This window comes from Conger conger, chromosome 5, assembly GCF_963514075.1.
Source record: "Conger conger chromosome 5, fConCon1.1, whole genome shotgun sequence".
NCBI classification, from domain to species: Eukaryota; Metazoa; Chordata; class Actinopteri; order Anguilliformes; family Congridae; genus Conger; species Conger conger.
Window position 1 is genome coordinate 55,887,720 of NC_083764.1, and position 21,503 is coordinate 55,909,222.

At 41.4% G+C, this 21,503-nt stretch overlaps 2 protein-coding genes across 2 annotated transcripts; both read left to right on the plus strand.

Moving 5' to 3' along the window:
• Positions 1 to 9,625: 9,625 nt before the first annotated feature.
• mrps14 (mitochondrial ribosomal protein S14) lies at positions 9,626 to 11,381 on the plus strand. The gene is made up of 3 exons (XM_061243847.1): positions 9,626 to 9,849; positions 10,810 to 10,974; positions 11,082 to 11,381. The coding sequence occupies exons 1-3, from the start codon at positions 9,769 to 9,771 to the stop codon at positions 11,262 to 11,264; spliced, it is 429 nt and encodes a 142-aa protein (XP_061099831.1). The 5' UTR covers positions 9,626 to 9,768; the 3' UTR covers positions 11,265 to 11,381.
• A 3,348-nt stretch (positions 11,382 to 14,729) lies between these two features.
• cacybp (calcyclin binding protein) lies at positions 14,730 to 20,805 on the plus strand. The gene is made up of 6 exons (XM_061242572.1): positions 14,730 to 14,926; positions 15,357 to 15,567; positions 15,699 to 15,795; positions 16,230 to 16,329; positions 16,438 to 16,532; positions 19,678 to 20,805. Exons 1-6 carry the CDS (start codon positions 14,909 to 14,911, stop codon positions 19,835 to 19,837), a joined length of 681 nt encoding a protein of 226 aa, XP_061098556.1. The 5' UTR covers positions 14,730 to 14,908; the 3' UTR covers positions 19,838 to 20,805.
• The last annotated feature ends 698 nt before the right edge of the window (positions 20,806 to 21,503 follow it).

A 21,503-nucleotide genomic window follows, 5' to 3' on the forward strand; every position in this document is an offset into this window, starting at 1 on the left:
GTACTGAATTCAAGCCACAGTACACTGTAAAGACAGTGAAGCATGGTGGTGCAAAAATCATGGTATGGGGATGTTTTCCATACTACGGTGTTGGCTTCGTATACCAGGGATCATGGATCAGTTTGAATACATCAAAATACTTGCAGAGATTATGTTGCCGTATGCCGAATAGGAAATGCCCCTGAAATGGGTCTTTCAAAAAGACAACGACCACAAACACACGAGTAAGCGAGCAACATCTTAGTTCCAGAAAAAAAGGATTGAGGTAATGGAATGGCCAGCTCAATTCCCCAACCTCAACCCCATTGAAAACTTGTGGGGTGACATTAAATATGCTGTTTCTGAAGCAAAACCCAAACATTCATGAGTACTGTGGAATGTAGTTTGTTCATCCTGGGCTGAAATACTGGTTTCCAACAGCCAGAAGTTGGTTGACTCGATGCAATGCAGATGCAATGCAGATGCACAGCAGTTATCAAACTAAATATTAGTTCAGTAATTTAAAGTGAAGTTAAATCTTGAAAAATGTATTCAGTTTATACAGTTTGAAAAGTTTGAAGAGAAAAATGTCAACAATGCCATTTTTTTGAAGAGATTAATATTCCTTTTCGTCCTGTAAAAGAATAACAGACTTCATAAAATTCGCTAATGCTCTGATTTAGAATTAAATGTGTCATGTTTCCACTACATTTGAAATATGGAAGTAAACGCTATTAAAACATATTTGCTTTTAACACACTATTTATTTGAACACAACTAAATCAGTACAGTAAACAAGAATTCAGAAAGCAGTTTGATAGCAAATAGCATTTAATATTATTTTCCAACAGGTCTAAAAGCAAGCAAATTCAACGTGCGGCTTTTTATTTATTTCTTTTTTGAATGACCCCCACGACACTGCAAGATGCACTCTGGGTAGAAGCTGGGTATCCATGGGTAACATATGGCTATCAGTTGAGAGGACGCCATCCAGCAGTGGAAACCCTTGGGTGGTGGTGGTGGTGGTGAGGTCTAGGAGGATAATCCTTTTTGTGGTCAGTGTGGTGGCCATGGTGATCCCAACTCGGGCCAATGAAGTGGTAAGGGTGGCCATGGTGATGGTGGGGTCTTTGATGCCAACTCGGGCCAATGTGGTGATGGTGGGGTCTATGATGCTGACTCTGTCCAATGTGGTGATGGTGGGGTTTATGATCCTGACTCTGTCCAATGTGGTGATGGTGGTGTTTATGATCCTGACTCTGGTCAATGTGGTGGTGATGGTAGGGTCTATAATCCTGACTCTGGCCAACGTGGTGGTGATGGTAAGGTCTATGATCCTGACTCTGGCCAATGTGGTGGTGATGGTGGGGTTTATGATCCTGACTCTGGCTAATGTGGTGGTGATGGTAGGGTCTATAATCCTGACTCTGGCCAACGTGGTGGTGATGGTAGGGTCTATGATCCTGACTCTGGCCAACGTGGTGGTAATGGTGGGGTTTATGATCCTGACTCTGGCCAACGTGGTGGTGATGGTAGGGTCTATGATCCTGACTCTGGCCAACGTGGTGGTAATGGTAGGGTCTATGATCCTGACTCTGGCCAACGTGGTGGTAATGGTGGGGTTTATGATCCTGACTCTGGCCAACGTGGTGGTGATGGTAGAGTATACGATCCTGACTCTGGCCAACGTGGTGGTGATGGTGGGGTTTATGATCCTGACTCTGGCCAACGTGGTGGTGATGGTAGAGTATACGATCCTGACTCTGGCCAATGTGGTGGTGATGGTGGGGTCTATGATCCTGACTCGGGCCAATGTGGTGATGTGGATTTCCATGAGAAACCTTACTCTGGTCAGTGTACACGTGATAGTGGGGGGGTTGAGTAGAGCCTGCATTCTGGGTAGTGTACCAGATGTCATGTCTATGGTGGTCAGGATGGGGATGTTGGAAAACCCTATGGGGTGAATATTGCTCGTTGAGGGAGGTTACCCTCTGGGAATTGTGATGTCCATGGTGTCCATGGCCATACCCTTGTGCTCCCAAGGACTGCGGGCCTCCACCTCCTTTTACAGAGCTGAAATGGCCAAATTCACTTGTATGCTGCGGTAGAGATTTTCTGGCTCGGGCCTTGACAAGGGATACAGCACCGAAGCCATCGTCTGTGGATCAAGAAAGGTAATTGAAAAGCACAGGGAGAAATTCCAATGAACTCAACCAGCTGATTTAAAATGCAATGCAATAAACTTCCATTTTTTAACAAAGGGTCAATTTTCCCCCCCACATTGGGCTAGCATTTTAGACATGCCAGATGAGGTAGATCATATAACCATTGGGGCTTGATAGAGTTCAAATCCATACAGATTCTTTGCCCAAGAAGAAAAAGCAGTCCAAATTAAGGATTGAAGGCCGGTGGTTACTTGGTTATGAGAATTCAGTACAAACATGTATAGATCAAAATGGCTTTTTATAAGATTAAATCCTTACCTCGATTAATAGCAGAACGATCAATACCATCAGCAAAAAAGGAAAACAGAAGCACTCTAAAACAAAAGGGAGGATAAATTACTCCATAAATCTGCCATTTTAAAGCATTCACCACTTCTGGCAATGAAATGACAAAACAAAAATATACACAACGGTAAACAATCAGCTCCCATAACATACCCCAAATACAATGTGATGAGTATGGCCATGATTTTACAACACCACTAGTCTGCCAAAGCAAGACTGCAAGTTTCTCTATTGAACCATAAATGAAACTGCACTAGCTTTGGCATAGCCCTGAAAGTGGCCATGGGCAGCTCTAGAACCCCTGACCTGATTAGCTAATTGGTGACAGCTTGTAATAATGAAAACCACACAAATGGAAGCAGTAAGGACTAAGAATAATATGATCATTGTTGTAACTAAAAAGATAAGCCACACACACTCACATAAACACACACTTTTTACATTTTTGTTTTTACATATATGAATTCATTTTCTGAAAGGATTGGTTTCTATTTCATATTTCCTCTATGTGATTCATATTAATGCTGCAGTCTGCATGCACATGATCCCAGGAGTAACACATATATTTTTAAATGGTAATTGATATCTAGTTATCAATATCAATTAGCGCCATTCGGTATTCATTAGGTCAGTACTACTCAACTCCACGTCCTGTGGGCCACAGTGTCTGCAGTTATTTTCTCCTACTGTGTGCTACAACACCTGATTTCACTAATTATTTTACCTGCTTGTTTAAGCTAATTAGTGAAATCAGGTGGTATAGCACACGTTTGACGCAAATGCCTGCAGACACTGCAGCCTGCAGGACGTGGAGTGGAATAGCGTTGCATTAGGTACACACTTCGCTAGTCTAACATGAAACATTTATTTATTTGTACACAATCACACACACACACACACAAAAAACTTTTCAAAGGAAGACACAGAATAGGTCCATTTAGATTATTATGTACTCTAAGGGGTCTGCAATCCTGGTCCTGAAGAGCCATAGGCTCTGTTGGTTTTAGGTCTTCTGATCTAGACTGGATCAGCGTTGGTGCATTCAGCCAGTTAGCTCACTTAGCCAGGATAATTGGTGGAAACAAAAACCTGCATACAGACTGGCCCTCCAGGACTGGAATTACACACCCCTGCCATAGTAGTACGTCAGTGGAGATCTATCATACTGTACTTTTTCTTTCCAACCCTAACAAAACAAACCTTATTCAACTGCTAGAGAAATCACTGAGCTATTAATTAGTCAAATTGGGTGTGCCAAATGAGGGTTGAAATGAAGAACTTTGAGAAAGTATATCTCCAGGAACAGGGCTGGGCAGGCCTGGTCTAAATATCTCTCAGCACTACTGGATTTACAGTTTTTTACAATCGTTTTCACACTTGTCTCAATACCATGTCCACTTTTTCAAAACTCTTCACACAGTGTGCTTTTGAAACACACACCTGAGCACATCAGTTAACCTTTGGTGCAAAATGCACTTCAACCACCAAAACACTTAATATTTCACCCAAAAGTGACTCATGCTGCCATAACTATAGCATATGCTTTCTCCCATAAGACTACTTTGTCACTCAATGTTCAATGAACTACAAAACACAAACAACTTGGAGCATTGATAAAAACATACATTATGTGTTTCCCTTTCCTCTATTTTTGCATCGACAAATATTTCAAGCCAAGCAGCTAAAGAAACTTTTGATCTGTTGGTTTGCCTCTCACAATAGATGTCATGACTGAGTGTGGTGAATTTACAGTAAACTGTAAATTAATGAATGTTTTACTATATTGGAAACCCAGAATAACAATTTTTACTGTGTAGTGTAAACAATATATGATAAAGAAACAAATCACAAAAGCAACAGTATTCTTCAGAGGGTTTACAGTATTTTGACGTTTGTTCTCACAGTGCAATATACTGTAATTCAGAAAAGAAAAATACAATACAATCAATTACTCAAAATACTTTGCAATCAATAACAAATACATACCAAAAAGCAATATTTTCACTATATACAGTAATTCGCACATATATTGTCTGCCTATCAGTATCAGAACTCTACTGTTGGTCTGGCCCATCCATCCTGTCCTCTGCATTTGGCCATAGATTTTCATCAACATCACTCCGAATGTTATCTCTTGCTATACACCAAGAAAAACATCTTTTTGCGTGCCTTATCCAGCCCTGGATGTGTTCCACTGTTATGTCCATACACCCAGCAGCCATTGCATCTAGAAGTGACATCTGTTCATGTGGGTGGTGGTCCTAAACCTTCACATATACCTTCATAAACTTCATATTGGTACCCGAGTTCCTTGACACCATCAGAGTTCCTGTCAAAGGGGACAGTGTACAACTGTTTCATCCTGATCTGATGTGTTCTTGTCTGCAATTATGTTGTTGCGTATTTCTCTTGGCCTGATGCTGTTATTGACAATGACCATCCCAACTATTGTATCCTCCTGTTGAGGCGTAAACATTCTTCCCCTTCCCCCTGTGTTACTGTGTGAGGTTACCGCTGGGTCCTGTAGTGAGTCAAAGACAAATGTGAACTGATACATCTGCTTTTTCTGGAGACTTCTCAAATCACAGTACTGCTGTAATATACACATCAATTGAACTCCTTCAGTCAGAATGCTGTAAACACTGTATAGTACCTGTTGGTTTGCCTGAAAATCCTCACTATTGAAGCCACTGTGGATCTAGGCAAGTTTGGTTGAACCCTCAACCTGCTTCCCTCAGGGACAGACCATGATTTACCACATGATCAATGACTGTGGCTCTGATTTCATCAGACACAACTGTCCTTGCTCTTCCATGATGTCTTCTTCCTCTACCTCTGGCTGCATCCATTTTCCCCACCAAGGCTAAAGAATGCAAATGCCAATCCAAAGGTGGCCCCTTTTGTATATGTGGTAACGGGGCACAAACAACAAACACCTGGGTAGGTTGTTCACTGAAATGACAGCCAGGTGTTTCAACAGCAGTAATAGTGGAAAAATCTCTTCAGTGACAACTACATCTATATTTACCCTATATACATGCACATTTCAATGCAAGTATGATGTATAGATGGTAACAAGGCTGCAAACAAAACAAAAAAATAATAAACTGAATAAACTTTCTGCTCAAATCAGAATGATCTGTCAAGCATATAGTTTCATTTATATGCCAAAATGCAGCATATTTCCTTCCACAATGATCAGAATTTTATTGGGTTTTGAACTGAAAGTTAACTGTTTTGAACAGAGTATCTAAATGTCTGCAAACTTTTGCTGGTAGTGAACACTGACTGAGAGAGGTATTCATGAATTTTGGAAGAAGTGGTGATTGAATGCCTTTAGTATCAAAGCAATGGAAAAATATCCACAGTTTAGTTCACATAGTCTAATGATATGGTGAATGTGTTAAGTGTTTCGAAAAAGTGGACATGGTATTGAGACAAGTGTGAAAACGATTGTAAAAAACTGTAACATTGCCTGTACACCACATTTTAATATTGCACAAAAATGCATATACTATATGAGTGACTGTTGATACAAAATCATAATAAATAATAATGTAATCTTGTTTAGAAAACAGAATTTTACATAGCAAGAGATGACACTGTCCTGATATGCTAAAATTACATGTTAAGGGGGATGGCTTTGGTAGCATTAACTAAATCATGCACATCGATTACCTGTCACCAATTTAGAGTAATATCAAGCAGTGTGCTATTAAAAAAGGTATTTGCCTTGGCCATGAAATACTTCACCACTGTTACTGTAATTTTAATAACAAAGAATTAGTCTGGAATGGCATTTAGCTGTCAGATTTAGACGGAATCATAATGTACGCATTGTAAGCATTAGGGCCCAGGATTTCAAAACTTTTATGGGATAGGATAAAATCACAAAATTGGTATTTCAAAACTAGAAGCTGTGGTTCTGATCCTAAAAAATGAGATGATGATTTTGTAATCCAATCCTACCTCAAGATCAAAAGTTTGTTTTGGGTATTTCAAAATTCTAAGATGGAGATTAGGATAGTTTTGATGCTGAAAATCTGGATAAACTTGATCCTACTGAAAGGGTAGCGGGGGAAAAGGGTAGGTTCAGGATGGATTTAAGGTTGATGTAGGGACCTGTGGGACACATGGCACATCTTTAAATTGTTTTATCCAATGATTGCACATGAACGAACACAAACCCCTCTAAAACAATATCCATTCTAAATGGGCAAGAAAATATTTTAACCCCATAAAACTAAATGTGTTCTGAAGAAGCCATAACAATGTGAAAATGCTTTGAGATGTAATTTGAAATAATCTTCTGTTGTTATCTGTTCTAAAATAATTGCCCAATGGGTAGCTGTAAAAACAAGTAGGGACAACCACTGTAGTGTCAAATGTGTAGTGTTATGAATGTTAAAATGAGCCCTGTCATGCCTTCAGTTGTATATTGTAGAGTCGAATACTCACCAGTGGTCTCTTAGTAGTTCACTGCTCCTGAAACCTAACCCCCCTTTTGGCACATATCTCCCGCTGGACCCCTGTGCCCCAGTCGACGGTCTAAGAGGACTGGTCCTAACCTATTTCCCCATTGCCAGCCCCAGCCCACCTCTGCATCTCTGGCGGCTCTCAATGCTGTATTGTCGCCGCAAGTCAGACTGCCAAGAATTCCTGGGATAATGCGGTCTTAGTTGTGCTTAGTTGTAAGTCCCACAATGGAAGACTGAAGCTTTCAACTGAAATTTGGACATATGTTATTTTCATTCCACTTTTTCAAACTTTCTGTCATCTGAGCTGTTCATCTTGAACAATTCTAACCCCCCCCCCCCCCCCCCCAACTCAACACACACACACCACACACATACACATTCCACGGTTATTACTGAATGTAGAATTATACCAGTGTAGTATAATGGTGAAATAACTGGGCCTGTGACCTAAAGTTTTGATTCCCAGTTCACTACCATTGTACCCTTGAGCAAGATACTTAACCTAAACACATCCAGCTGTACAAATGCAAAAGCTGTGTAAGTCGCTCTGGATAGGAACATCTGCCTGTCAATATAATGTTATATAATGTAAAACTACTTACTAGTAGTTCATATACTACAGCTTGAAAAAGCGATCAAATCAAGTCAAATAAATGTCATCTTTTGAAGTAGTTCTATTTTTTAAATCACAGAATATGAAAGGAAAGGAAAGGAAAGAATAACAGCTTTCTTTTTTCTGAAATAAATTGACAGTGATCCTTGTTATAAGCTTGTTTGTTGTGTATCTGGGACTGGATTGTATGTCCTTTGTTGCAGGTTATGAAAATCTAATGCAATTATATTGAAGATAAAAGGAATAAATTGAATTTGAAATACAGTCCTGCTGTCCAGCTGAGTCACACATCACATCTCTTGTTCAAAGACAGACACACACACACAAATTGCTGTATCATTGTTTTCATTCAAAGCATCTGTATTTCTGTATCTCTCTGCTTGTGTGCATGTCATATACAGTACTATGTGATGGTATTGCTATAACAATGTCTGAAACCCATACATTTTAGCAAATCACTGTCCACAGTTTACAGTCTATAAAATGGCATCTTAAAAACAACAATGCCCCCATAGGGTATTTAAAACAATATTGTAACCCTGAAACGCACATTAAGCCACATTGCCTTCGGCTACAGTATTAATTTTTTTAACGTATATTTATTTGTATTTTAGTTATTTGTAATCACCATTTTAGCACTGTACATCCTACCATAAAATGTTAAACAATAAAATACATATACACAAATAATGTATATAGTTTCTGAGTATTCACCTCCGTTCATCGTATGTATTACTGTACACCAAGTCTGTCTGATCTATGGTCATAATATATCTCCTTAAATCATTTTCAATGAACTTACGGAATAATGTCGTTGGCCTGGTACACGGACCGTGTGAATGAAAATGATTATTAATCGCCAAACTTAGAACAACGATGAAAAGGGCCATTCTATGGATGGTTAGGTTAAATAGTAAAATCTAAAAATGAATGCTATACTAATAAATTGCAGTTCAGATAGGTCGTATAGTACACACCCACACATGTTCAAAAATAGGTATACTTATTGGGACTATTCTAATTGTAAATGTTGCTATCACCAAGTTAGCCCGAATGAGCAGTGAGAAATGAATGTGTTTGCAAACTGAAATAGATATTGTAATACTCATCAGAAGCACAAACAATCAAAACGTGTGGTAAAATAGATTACCTCAAAATGTGAGATCGAAATGAACAGGAAAATGTCTTCCTATTGTTAATGATCCCAAAGCCCCCTTTAGAAGGGGTCGTCAGTTTCAAACGGTTTATTTATCCTTGGTTAATAAATGAGAACGTCGTACATAGCACACAAAACCCAGCTTTAGGAACTCTGATAATTTCCATTTATATCTAGTAAACCATATAAGACATCCATGGCAGTGCATGCTGGGACAGACATGTTGGTGTGTTTCTGTTGGCATTCACCCACATGCACTCAAAATGGCTTTTTTCATGGTGTTCTACAATATGGTGAAACTTGCTCCTTTAATCGGGTTGAGGATTGACTGCGTTTCAGAACTTTGAAATTCTGAAATTATGTTCAGAAGTGTTTGCCTTCATCAGTGGGGTTGGCAAGGTTAGCAAGGTTTGTATGTTTTTGTAGGAACAGCAAAAAAAATAAAAATACTAATTTAATTGTGTACTGTGTGACGATTTACTTTCACGACCCAATGCATTTTCCTTATTTTTTTATTATAATAAATTATTGGGTAGCCTATGTTTTTTCAGCATTGCAATGTGCAACAATGTCTTGTGTAGCTTATAATGTAGTTGTAGTCTTATACTGGCCTCTAGTGCTAATATATCGCATTCATTTTTTCCCCAAATACTCTTTCCCCATTCCACGGTTCTTTTCTTTTAAAACATAAGGGGATGAGACTGAGTAACATATCGGTCAGTCAGTTTCCTTGGATCCCCATTTGATTAGTGAATACAACGATCATGTTTTCCCTTTTCGTGGCACTGCAACTTGTGTGTCCTTCAAACTTCCTTCTATTTCGCGGTGTGACATGTCAGTACTTTTTTTGCATTAATAACCACCCTCAGAAATATGCGACCGTAACTCAAGCACGTCCTTCACCTCAGTCTCCATCCAGATTTCACATACAATTGAAAGAGCTCATGCTAGCTAGAGTCCTGAAAGGTATGATCCCATGTCAGAAAAAGAGTTTGTTATCAATAAAGTTTGGTTTCAAAAAAACTGTTCAACATGGCTGCCTCCGTGTGGAATAGGGTTGTTGGGCCGGGGTTATCGCTTCTACAGTCGTCGTCGTTTTGGATACCGAATCAGGTAAATAGCAAATTCCATGTATCATTAAGTTATTCGCTTTTCATACACGATTTTCGCTTTTCATGTGTATAACGTTACAGCGAAATCATTGTAATCAAGGGGAACTGGAGGAGCCTTCGGGATGCTAACGTAAGCTAATCTGCTGAGCAAAACAAGTGAATTCAAAGTCTAAATTATGTCAAATACTCAATAGAATGTTCCGATGTTTGTGTTTGTTCTGGTCTGATGGTTGTTTAACCCCTGTATGGAACGCTTGCCAATTCACTTTCCTAACTAACTAGCTGGCGAAAGCATGTGGGGATGGCAAGCTATAAAATAGGTGTGCATTGTCCTGACAGTTTTCTCATCTTTCGGAGGAAAAGGAAATACAAATTAACCTGCATTACCTATGTACATTATTTCTTCGTTGTAATGTTAATAAAATGTTTAGACATGTAATTTCTGCTTGGGTTACTGTTGGTTACACTTTAGGCCTGTGCTAAAGCAGCTAGCAAGGTAAGCTACATGTGTAACAGAACACTAATGTTACGTCTTCGCTACTTTTCGTTAGGCTCCTAAATATATTTGATCACAAAAAAAGGTTCCTAAGAGATAATTTTAGCTTATTCTCGCTGGTATTGCAGCAGCTACACGTCGTCGTTAACTGGCATTTATAACGTTATCTTTGCTGTAACCTCGTTTGCTGGTAAAATATGCCAAATTAACCAGTACTTTTAGAATAATCTTAAAGCATTTAATGGATTGCTTAAATTAAATGAAACACTTAAGGGCAGTATTAAGCATCCCTTTAAGAAAACCCTTAAATAAAACGTAAAGGTTTTTATGCAACTCCTTTAACTTAAGTTTCTCCCTTAGAACTACACTTAAGATGTTTTGTGCAAGCCCGAATTCATATTTAATATTTAACTAAATTGTAATTTAAGCCATTTGTTTACTAAGCCCCAATGTGTCTCTGTTTAGGCGTTAAGAAGCTCCAGGGCTGTAGTGGAGCAGGCGCGGGGTTACTATGTGAATTGGAGGATGCTGCGGGATGTCAAGAGGAGACAGATGGCCTTCGAGTACGCCGATGAAAGACTCCGTATCAACGCCCTTCGGAAAAACACTCTCCTTCCGAAAGAGCTGCAGGTGTGAAATCCGTATCATGTCTAAAAGTAGCCTACAGTTTACTAGTTTCTGTATTATACGTTTGGGGCTCTCAGCATGCGATCTAACTGCAGCATTTGTGTGTACAGGAGGTGGCTGATAAAGAGATCGCAGCTCTGCCGCGGGACAGCTGCCCAGTGCGCATCCGCAATAGGTGTGTAATGACCTCACGACCGCGAGGGGTTAAACGAAGGTGGCGCCTCAGTCGCATTGTCTTCCGCCATCTGGCCGACCACAACCAGATGTCCGGGATCCAGCGTGCCATGTGGTGACTTTTCATTGGGAAACAACCGATAGAAAATGCTGTGGTGAATATTTTCACTGTAAATCATTTATGCTTTGTAATTAATATATTCTCTGTTGTGAAATTCATAAAGTGTATGCCTGAACCTTGTTTCTCCTTTATTTTCATTCCAAGGGGCTTACAAACAAAAGTATTTCAAACGGCAAATTACGTGTTTTTTTTTTCAGTTAAGAAAATGATCTGAAAGGGTGGGTTTGGGTTTGAAAATCAATCATTTCTTCACACAAAATTTACCTGGAAAGAATATGGATATTTAGACATCATACAAATTAAGTGTGTGTAAATATGTTTTCAAAAGGGCAGTCTTCATTTACTTTTCAACTCATTACATTACGAGGCATTTATCAGACGCTCTTATCCAGAGTGACGTACAACGAAGTGCAGATCAAACACAAGTACAAGTGTGAAGAGGACCTGAAAGGTCCGTACGGTTCCGAGTCCTAGTGTGACCATATAGATGCATCGGAATCCTTGAAGAATACACTACCGGTCAAAAGTTTTCGAGCACCCCAATTTTCCCAGTTTTTTATTGAAATTCAAGCCGTTCAAGTCCAATGAATAGCTTGAAATGGTACAAAGGTAAGTAGTGAACTGCTAGAGGTTTTAAAAAAAAAAAAAGGTAAGGTTACCCAAAACTGAAAAATAATAATACATTTCAGAATTATACAAAAAGGCCTTTTTCAGGGAACAAGAAATGGGTTAACAACTTAAAGCTGTTCTGCAGCAATGGAGGTTGATCAAGCCTTGAAAGTTGGTGCTACCAATTCCTACAGGTGCTCCAACTTTTCTTGATTACTTACAACCCCCTCTGTCTGCATAAAAGTAGTGTTGGAACACACTATGGTACCATACCCTTGTGAGCATCATTTGAACAGTATTGTACTGCAGAAAGTAGTGTGTTACTATAAAAATGGCAAGAAAAAGGCAATTAACAATGGAAGAGAGACAGACCATCATGACATTTAAAAATGTAGGGCTTTCCTACAGAGAAATTGCGAAGAAAGTCAAGGCGTCAGTGAGTACAGTTTCCTTCACCTTAAACCCCATCAAGCTGGTTTGGGATGAACTGGACAGAAGAGTGAAAGCAAAGCAACCTACAAGTGCCACACATTTATGGGAACTTCTGCAACAGAGTTGGGAAGAACTTTCTGCAGAATATTTGATTTCCATTGTAGAAAGAATGCCACGAGTGTGTTCAGCTGTTATATCTGCCAAAGGTGGCTACTTTGATGAGTCAAAAGTTTAGAAAACATTTTGGTTTATAAATTGATTCCATGATTTATTTTTTAACCTCAATTGTTTATTTGTTCTATGCTTTCATTTCAGAGTACAATGAGACATTAAACTGCATAATTTTCAATAAAAAACTGGAAAAATTGGGGTGTTCAAAAACTTTTTACCGGTAGTGTACATCAACTTCCAAACTAGCGTACTACAGTTGGCAGTTAGAATACCCAGGGTACAACAATACAATAGCTAATACAAAACACAACAATATCTATATAACTATATAAGTGCCATTATAGTCATATTGCCATTATATGCCATTATGTCATATATAAGGCTAATCATGGTGGTGAGTTAGGGAAAGGGGTAGCCTGAAGTGATGAGTCTTCAGTCTGCGCTTGAAAGAGGTCAGATACTCTGCCGTTCTGACATCCACCGGGAGGTCATTCCACCACTGTTGGGCCAGGACAGACAGCACTTGTGAGCGAGAAGTGCAGGTGTGGCGAGGGGGAGGCGCCAGACGGCACGAAGTGGCAGAATGGAGGGGTTGTGCTGGTGTATAGGTCTTGATAAGTGATTGAATATATACAGGAGTTGATCCCTTAACTGGCGGCACGGATGGTGCAGTGGGTAGCACTGCCACCTCACAGCAAGGAGGTCCTGGGTTCGAATCCCCATCGGCTGGGGCCTCTCTGTGTGGAGTTTGCATGTTCTCCCTGTGTTTGCGTGGGTTTCCTCCGGGTACTCCGGTTTCCTCCCACAGTCCAAAGACATGCATGTTAGGCTGATTGGAGAGTCTAAATTGCCCGTAGGTATGAGTGTGTGAGTGAATGGTGTGTGTGCCCTGCGATAGACTGGCGACCTGTCCAGGGTGTATTCCTGCCTTTCGCCCAATGTATGCTGGGATAGGCTCCAGCCCCCCTGCGACCCTGTTCAGGATAAGCGGGTTAGGTTAATGAATTAATGATCCCTTAACTGCCTGGCACGCGAGCACCAAAGTTTTTAATTTGATGGAAGCCATAACAGGCAGCCAGTGGAGGTTGCTGAGCAGCAGGGTGACGTGAATGTCTGGGAACATTGAATACCAGACAGAGAATTGCAATAGTCCAGGTGGGACAGGAGCATTGCTTGGAAGGAGCTGAGTGGAGTAGGTGGTGAGAAAGGGTTGGATTCTCTGGATGTTGTACAGGAAAAACCTGCATGCCCGGGTTCTCCGTAGCGATGTTCTCGGAGAAGGACAGCCTGTTGTCCATCACCACTCCAAGGTTTCTTGCACTAGGGCAGGGGTCAGCAACCCAGGTCCTTGAGAGCCACAGGGTGTGCTGGCTTTCGTTGTTACTTGGCATTAATTGATCAATGAAAGCCGTTGATTACACAGTTAACACACATTACCTGGTTTCTTGGGTGTGAATCGGTTGCTTATTTTAAGGTGGAGACGAAAGCCAGCACACCCTGCGGCTCTCCAGGACCAGGGTTGCCGACCCCTGCACTAGGGGATGAGGTCACTGTGGTTTCCCCAATGAGATGGAAAAATCAGAGAAGGGAGAGGTTAGAGCAGGGATTACCTCCATTTTACCTGGGTTGAGTTTTAGATGGTGGTTGCCCATCCAGCTCTGGATGTCTCAGGCAGGCGGAGATACGGGTAGAGACCTGTGTGTCCAATGGGGGGAAGGAGAGAAAGAGTTGGGTGTCATCGGCATAACAATGATATGAGATGCCATGAGCAGAGATAACCGGGATCTTGTGTAAATGGAGAAGAGGAGGGGTCCGAGGACTGAGCCCTGTGGGACAGTCAATTTCACCATCGAATAAAATATTTTTTCTATTTTACTTCTTTTTTTCTTTTTTTTGGAAACTTTTGCAGGGCGGGAACAAATAGGGTCTCACACAAGAACAATACTCCTCCACACCACATTTTATATGGGGGTGTTGCTATAGTACCCTTGAACAAGGACCTGAATTGTGTCAAATACGCATCAATATTAATAGCTTACTGAAGCATAACTGATTGACAACTAAAAGGAACAACAGTAAGCATGGTGGGTTTCCAGGGTTGGTTCTCAACCAAATGCTACCGTTATATTTGTTATACATTTTGGATCCACAACTTTACCCTTTACATGTCCCGCAATTAAAAGTAATTGGAGGAGTAAGTATAAACCCAGCAAGCTTTTATTTTGAAAAATACCCAGCCGGAAGTCCCCATACAGGAAAGTCTTTCTCGAAAGGAACCTGACGTAGCAGATAAAAAGACGGCAGTGCGCGAGCTCGTTCCAAGTTACGAAAGATAACCTTCCATATTTTCACTTTTCATTTTCACACATTTTCATATTTCATTTTGCTAGCTTGCTACATTAAGTCTCCACAACCAAAACTACGACAACTATGGACCTCAGCGAACAGGCAAGTCAATGATGATCCTGTCATAAGATGGCTAGCAATACTGCTAACTCGCTAGTTATTAAGAAGCTTGCACTTTTTTCTATTTGCAGTATTCTTGTCGTTTGGTAAATTACATTAAAACAATATAGATTGCTTACACGTGTAAATCATGCGACTAGCGAACTATATTCTCATGATTCCGCCAGATGGATAAAGGCTATACAAGTGCATGCTTTCCAGAACTGTCATGAGAACTATATCAGGTCACCCGCCGTGGTTATAGCTAAAATCAGCTGGAGGTTTTATGTGCACATGGATTCATTTATCTTTTTAAAATGAACGGTAGACAGTGTTGACTGTACAGATGTTTTTTAGTGGATTGTTTCCACGTTAACAGCTGTTGGGCAGAGTAGAGACAACGTTGAAGAGTGCATTTCTTTCTTCCCTCTAGATTAGTCAGTTAGAGAGTGACCTGCAGGAAATCAATCTTTTGCTGGAGAAATCTGACAGAAAGCGCGTCCAAGATGTTCTGACTCAAGAAAAGAAGAAGGTCGAACGGGAGATCGCACTCAAACAGCAACAGAAGGACCATCTTGCAAATAAACAGGCGGTAGACGATGTGCCCTCTTCCAAGTGTTACACCGTTAAAATAAATAACTACGGTCGGTGGTTACTGCTTTCTCACTTTGTTTGTGTATCATATCACTGGTACAGAGGATCTCGGCATCTTAAGCATCTTTGTGCTCTTGTTTAGTGTTTAATCATTGTTATTTTGCTTTATCTTACACTCTAGGGTGGGACCAATCAGACAAATTTGTCAAAATCTACATCACCCTGAAAGGAGTCCATCAAATTTCAGCTGAGAATGTGCAGTCTAGTTTTACAGAAAGGTAACTTGAAATCGACACGTCATCTTTTTTTAAACATGAATGCACTCCCTGGGAAGTTCTCTTTTCCTGTGAAAATAGTTTGCATAGTAGCAATCCTCACAGAAAACACTAATTCCCTCCTCTTGGGTTAATTTGTTTCCACTATGCCTATACAGAGTAAAAGGAAAAAAGTTATGTTTCAATTTACACTATTTAGGAACTTGTTAGGCGCAAGTTAGTCCACCACCAACAGGCGACTTCCACACAATGCAAACCGATTTACATTTTTTTTACAAAAATGATGATTTGTCACATCCCTACTGGTAATTGAAAGCAATGAAGTTCTAGAACATCGACTTTGATTTTTGAGGGTTAAAAAAAAAACTTTCCCAGAACTACTCTTCAAGGTGTTAAGACCCAGTTCGCCACTAAGTGGAATCTTGTTTTGCTTGCAGGTCTTTTTCCGTGTTTGTGAAGGACCTGGATGGGAAGAACCACCAGATGGCCATAAAGAACCTTCTGTGTCCTATCGATGTCCAGGAGAGCTGTCGAAAGGTCAGCGTGCTCTGTAGTGCAATGTCACGAAGCGCTTTCTAATTCACTGCAAACCCTTCACCCAGTTCACTTTCCCGGAATTGCTTATCTCCCCCGTTTGTTTCACAGATAAAGACAGACATGGTCTTGGTTATGTGCAAAAAGAAGACTCAAAAGAAATGGGAGTGCTTGACCCAGGTGGAGAAGCAGACTAAAGAAAAAGAGTAAGTAATTAGTGTTTAATTTTTTCTTGTTTCAGACGGCTTGCAGCAATTGGTAAATGGACTGCATTTATATAGCACTTTTATCTAAGAGCACTTAAAATTGAAGCCTCTCATTCACCTATCATACACACTCCACAAACCAACAGCGATTGGCTGCCATGCAAGGCACCAACCAGCTCGTCATGAGAATTTGGGGGAATTTGGTTGCTCAGGGACACCTCAGCACACCCAGGGCGGGGGATCGAACCGGCAACCCTGCGACTGCTCTTACCTCCTGAGCTAATGTTGCATAATGCAGTTATGCATTTGCATACCCTATACCTGTTATTCCAAAACCTATCCTTGGATCCCCCAGCCTGATCCAGGATCTTATGTGTTCCTCCCCAAGCGCACCTGAGACCACTAATCAAGCCCTTAGTGTAGTAGCTTCTGGTGTGCTTGAGGTGGAAAATATCAAACACCTGGATCCAACTGGACACCTGAGGTCTGGGAGCCACTGCTGAATACCCACCAGCCCATTAAAATCAGAATTTGTTCAAATAAATGTCAGAAATTTGGCTTTTTCAGCCTTCGCTGCCCTCAGTGAATTGAAAAGGGTAGTGGGCTTTGAGACTTTGCATGATAATTGTGTATAAAGCACCACCCTGGATTAGTTCCTTCATTATGACAGTTGGTACCCGAAAGTGGAGGGTGAAGGTCTCAAATAATGAATATGGTTGCAGGATACATTCCTGCTTGCAGTAAAATCAATACATAAGTGTAGTCATATCTCTCCTTCATCTCTGTTCATGCAGAGATAGCCCAACATGTATCAGTGTTCCAGTTGCAACAGCTCTGGCACGTGAAGCATTTCACCATTTGGCATCATTTCAACTTTTCAGCAATTCATCTTATGTCCGGTAGCTCTACCAGTTCTTTTTCCACACTGTCCTGCACCAGCTGTGTTTTCTGTAAGCAGGAAAGTAGCTGAATGCTTCCAAATTAGAAGCGGCTCCCTTGCTAGATACCGTTTTCTTTTTTCCGTTTTTTTAGTGTGGCAGGCTGGCTAGGTGACATTTACTTCAAGCAGTATGTGCAGCTGGTTATTAACTGTGGGGGTTAGTTTAGGCACTTTGTCCAACAGCAGTGTGTGCAGCTGGTTATTAACTGTGGGGGTTAGTTTAGGCACTTTGTTCAACAGCAGTGTGTGCAGCTGGTTATTAACTGTGGGGGTTAGTTTAGGCACTTTGTCCAACAGCAGTATACCTGCGCAGCTGGTTATTAACTGTGGGGGTTAGTTTAGGCACTTTGTCCAACAGCAGTATACCTGCGCAGCTGGTTATTAACTGTGGGGGTTAGTTTAGGCACTTTGTCCAACAGCAGTGTGTGCAGCTGGTTATTAACTGTGGGGGTTAGTTTAGGCACTTTGTTCAACAGCAGTGTGTGCAGCTGGTTATTAACTGTGGGGGTTAGTTTAGGCACTTTGTCCAACAGCAGTATACCTGTGCAGCTGATTATTAACTGTGGGGGTTAGTTTAGGCACTTTGTCCAACAGCAGTATACCTGTGCAGCTGATTATTAACTGTGGGGGTTAGTTTAGGCACTTTGTCCAACAGTTGTATCCCACCTGTGTATCAAACCTCAGGGCTCTACACAAACATTTGTTCCAGGGAACACCAGTTGAAAAATAATTTAGTTGCGCGTCGACTAATTGGGATGCATTGGTGTGCTCCTGAATTATTTTTCCAGTTTTCCACACGTCAGTTTTCAGGAGAAAATGCTCCTAAAACGAGGGCACACTATAATCCTGGCAATCCTGCGGTTACACGTCCAGTTCCCTAATCGTTGTTATAACCTATCACTCTATAACTGATTGTGATTGATTTTCCGTTTAAGACATAAGACATTAAAAGACATTCATTGCATGGTCTGGATTTGAATGAAAAGTCTATGAAACGGACAAAGGGTTTGGGCTTGGCTTTCATCACTGTGTGATAAAAGGTAGCTCAGGACGTATTGCAAATGCATGATTCAATCACAGAACGGTACCACTAATTGGACAAAAACATGCAAGGTCAGTGAGTGCTGAGGCATTGACAGTGGAAAGCAGCCAGTCCACATTTGCATCTGAATGTGGGCCTTTTGAAATAGCCCACTTTGATCAAGCTGTGGGTGTGGGTGCATTGCTGCAGCACTGTGGTCAATTAGGTGACGCCCCATGTGACACCTGGACAGAGGTGTCAGGGTGAGGCTCGGGCCTTGGGGCTCCTGGTCACCTGGGAGACCTCCGTTTTCCCAAACACGTCAGTAGGTTGTGGTTTCATTCCACAAAGGGCCCTCCAGTCACCACAGAGGGGCTCAGAAGGGCGTCAGCAAAGCTGGTGAACGCTCCTCACCAAGGACCTAGACCTCGTTTGAACTTTGGGGTTGGCGGGGACAACAAACAGGACTTCTCTTTAGGATGTTTTTATTTTGGAGAGGACCCAAACAGTACCACCCCACGGTCAGTAGAACCGCTGCTTGCAGTGTACCCTGGTCTCGAACTGAATCCAACTGTGACCAGCGAGGCATAATTGGCTTCACGCTGCTCGGGGATACAGGAGGGATGTAAGGGGTAGGGATGTGTTCGTTGTTCGAGCGACTCCTGCTGGTCGTCCGGGTGGAGTTTCTGAGCACGTGGAACAAGTTACAGTTTTGGCTGAGTCCGAGGTAGGAATTGAACCTTCTCTCTAGTCCAAATATTTTAGACAAATGCGGTCAGCTCAAGGCAAAATCAGCCATAGCCAAGGGCTATGACGCTATTTTGAATTTGAGGGTTATTTCATCAGGGAGCGTTGCTATGTAACCTGCTATGAGCCTCCGACACACCTCGCTGTGCCTCCTAGTGAACTGGCCGAGCTGACTGCGCCACACACGCACATGAAATGAGCTTCTTCCGCGCTGTCCGTCGTAGTAGACTACCAAGGAGTTGGTGAGAGGTCACGAACGGGACGTTCCAGATTCGGTTGTGATTGGAGATGCCAAATAAAAAAGTACAAAATATATAAAAGCTACAATACAACAGTGGGTGGGGTGGGGATGGGGGGTTATGTTTTTCCCAAAGTCGGGGTTGAAATGTCCCGAATGTCAAGCCAAGCTCCTCACTAACCGACCCCCCGCTTCACAGGAAGCCCGGCCCCGAGGAGAACGCAGACCCCAGCGAGGGACTCATGACCATGCTGAAGAAGATCTACAGCGAGGGCGACGACGAGATGAAGCGCACCATCAACAAGGCCTGGAGCGAGTCGCAGGACAAGAAGGCCAAAGGCCCGGACATGGACTTCTGAGCCCGTTCCCAGAGCACTCCTCCGACCAGGGCCTGTACCGCCGGGCAGGATCACCGAGTAAATCCCGGAACCCTCCCAAATCTTGGAACATGGACCGAACTAAAAAAAGAGCTGTTCTGCCGTTATCCTGCTAACGCGGTCATCCTGCTGTGTGAAATACCCCGCAGGGCCTGTATCGCCAAGCAGGATTACTGAGTAAAACTGGAACATGGACCAAACTAAAAAATAGCTCTTCTGCCGTTTACTCAGTGCAGTTATCCTGCTAACTCAGTAATCCTGCCGTGTGAAATACCCCATAGGGCCGGTATCGCAAAGCAGGATTACTGAAATTCCTGGATAAACGCCAAATTCAAACCCAGAACAGCTCTCTTTACTTCAGTCCATATTCCAGAGGTGGGAGGGTTTTGGGGTTTACGCTGTCCAGTTATCCAACTAACTCTATGAGCCTGCTTCATGATACAGGCCCCAGACAACAAAAGCCTTCTGTTATTCATAGATAATTTTTTGTAAATGATTATTTTATACCATTGATTTGTTTTAGTTTTTTGTTGTTCATTACAATTTCTCAATGTCCAGTAAATTTTTCTATTGGAAATATGGACAGGTGTTGTTGCAAACGGGCTCCATATGTTCTTTTATTAACATTCTGTCAGGATTAGCAAGCAAAAGTTGAGCGAGGCTGATTTCTGAAGGTCACTCCCAAGTCGTTTTTACCGTACATAAGTAGTGGAAGGCCAGCCTTATAGCAACACGTTCACAAGAGGTGATGAATGCACTGTACAGTGATACTCTCTCTCATGCATGTAAGCCGAGATCGAATGATTAAAGACAAATCAGATGTATGTTCATCCTCAGATGCTGAAGGTCTTAGCTGGACTTGCTGCTCCTTCTTCTGTTTTGACAGGCTTTCTGTTGTATTTGCACTAGATGAACAATGAAACGTCTCCCCTAATAAATAAAGTCCTTAATTTGGCTTTGAGTGTACATTCTTAAAGTGTACATGTTCACTGTATTGTGTGTGGTTTGACACAAAGTCATTGCATGATATTTCCTCTAGGTGGCTCCCTTCCCCATCACATCTACACACACTGCAGTACAAAAATGTCAGTTTGACAACGTTGCTTGGTTATGATGGTTTCTGAGATAACGCTGAGGATCTTTTTGGTAAAATGGTGGTTAATTTAGCTGATTAGTAGTTGTAGATGTAAGGCTGTAAAGCATGAATCCCTAACAAAAAATAGGGAGACCTGTCTAAAAAATGCCAAGCAACAAATGGCAAATGATAGTTGACATATGATTGTTTGTTTATTGTACAGACACCATGCAAAATTGAGCCAGTGCAAATTGATTATTTTAATGTTCATATTTAACTGTAGCGTTTCTGGCACACAGCTGTTGCAAATGTGATTTATCATTTGTTTTGAAGCTTCTGTTTCACAGTTATGTCCTTCCTGGAATGTTTGCCATCTTCGATCTAAGCTCGTAGCCGGATGTGTCCAAATCCATGGGTCTCTTCAATGATAAGCAAGGCTCAAAATGCTGAACTTCTGATTTTTTTTTCAAGCTGAATGTTGTGTTTGTGAAAAATAAACAGCATTGTATAGCCAGTATGGCATTCCATTTTTTCTGCAGTACAGCTTTTGATAAATTGACAGATGTGCTTTTG

Excerpts from the sequence above, each read along its gene's own strand:
- mrps14 (XM_061243847.1), top strand. The coding sequence starts at position 9,769 with ATGGCTGCCTCCGTGTGGAATAGGGTTGTTGGGCCGGGGTTATCGCTT. Across the intron at positions 9,850-10,809 it reads CGTTTTGGATACCGAATCAG|GCGTTAAGAAGCTCCAGGGC; the intron begins GTAAATAGCAAA and ends GTCTCTGTTTAG. Across the intron at positions 10,975-11,081 it reads TCCTTCCGAAAGAGCTGCAG|GAGGTGGCTGATAAAGAGAT; the intron begins GTGTGAAATCCG and ends TTGTGTGTACAG.
- cacybp (XM_061242572.1), top strand. Across the intron at positions 16,330-16,437 it reads TCCAGGAGAGCTGTCGAAAG|ATAAAGACAGACATGGTCTT; the intron begins GTCAGCGTGCTC and ends TTTGTTTCACAG. Across the intron at positions 16,533-19,677 it reads AAGCAGACTAAAGAAAAAGA|GAAGCCCGGCCCCGAGGAGA; the intron begins GTAAGTAATTAG and ends CCCGCTTCACAG.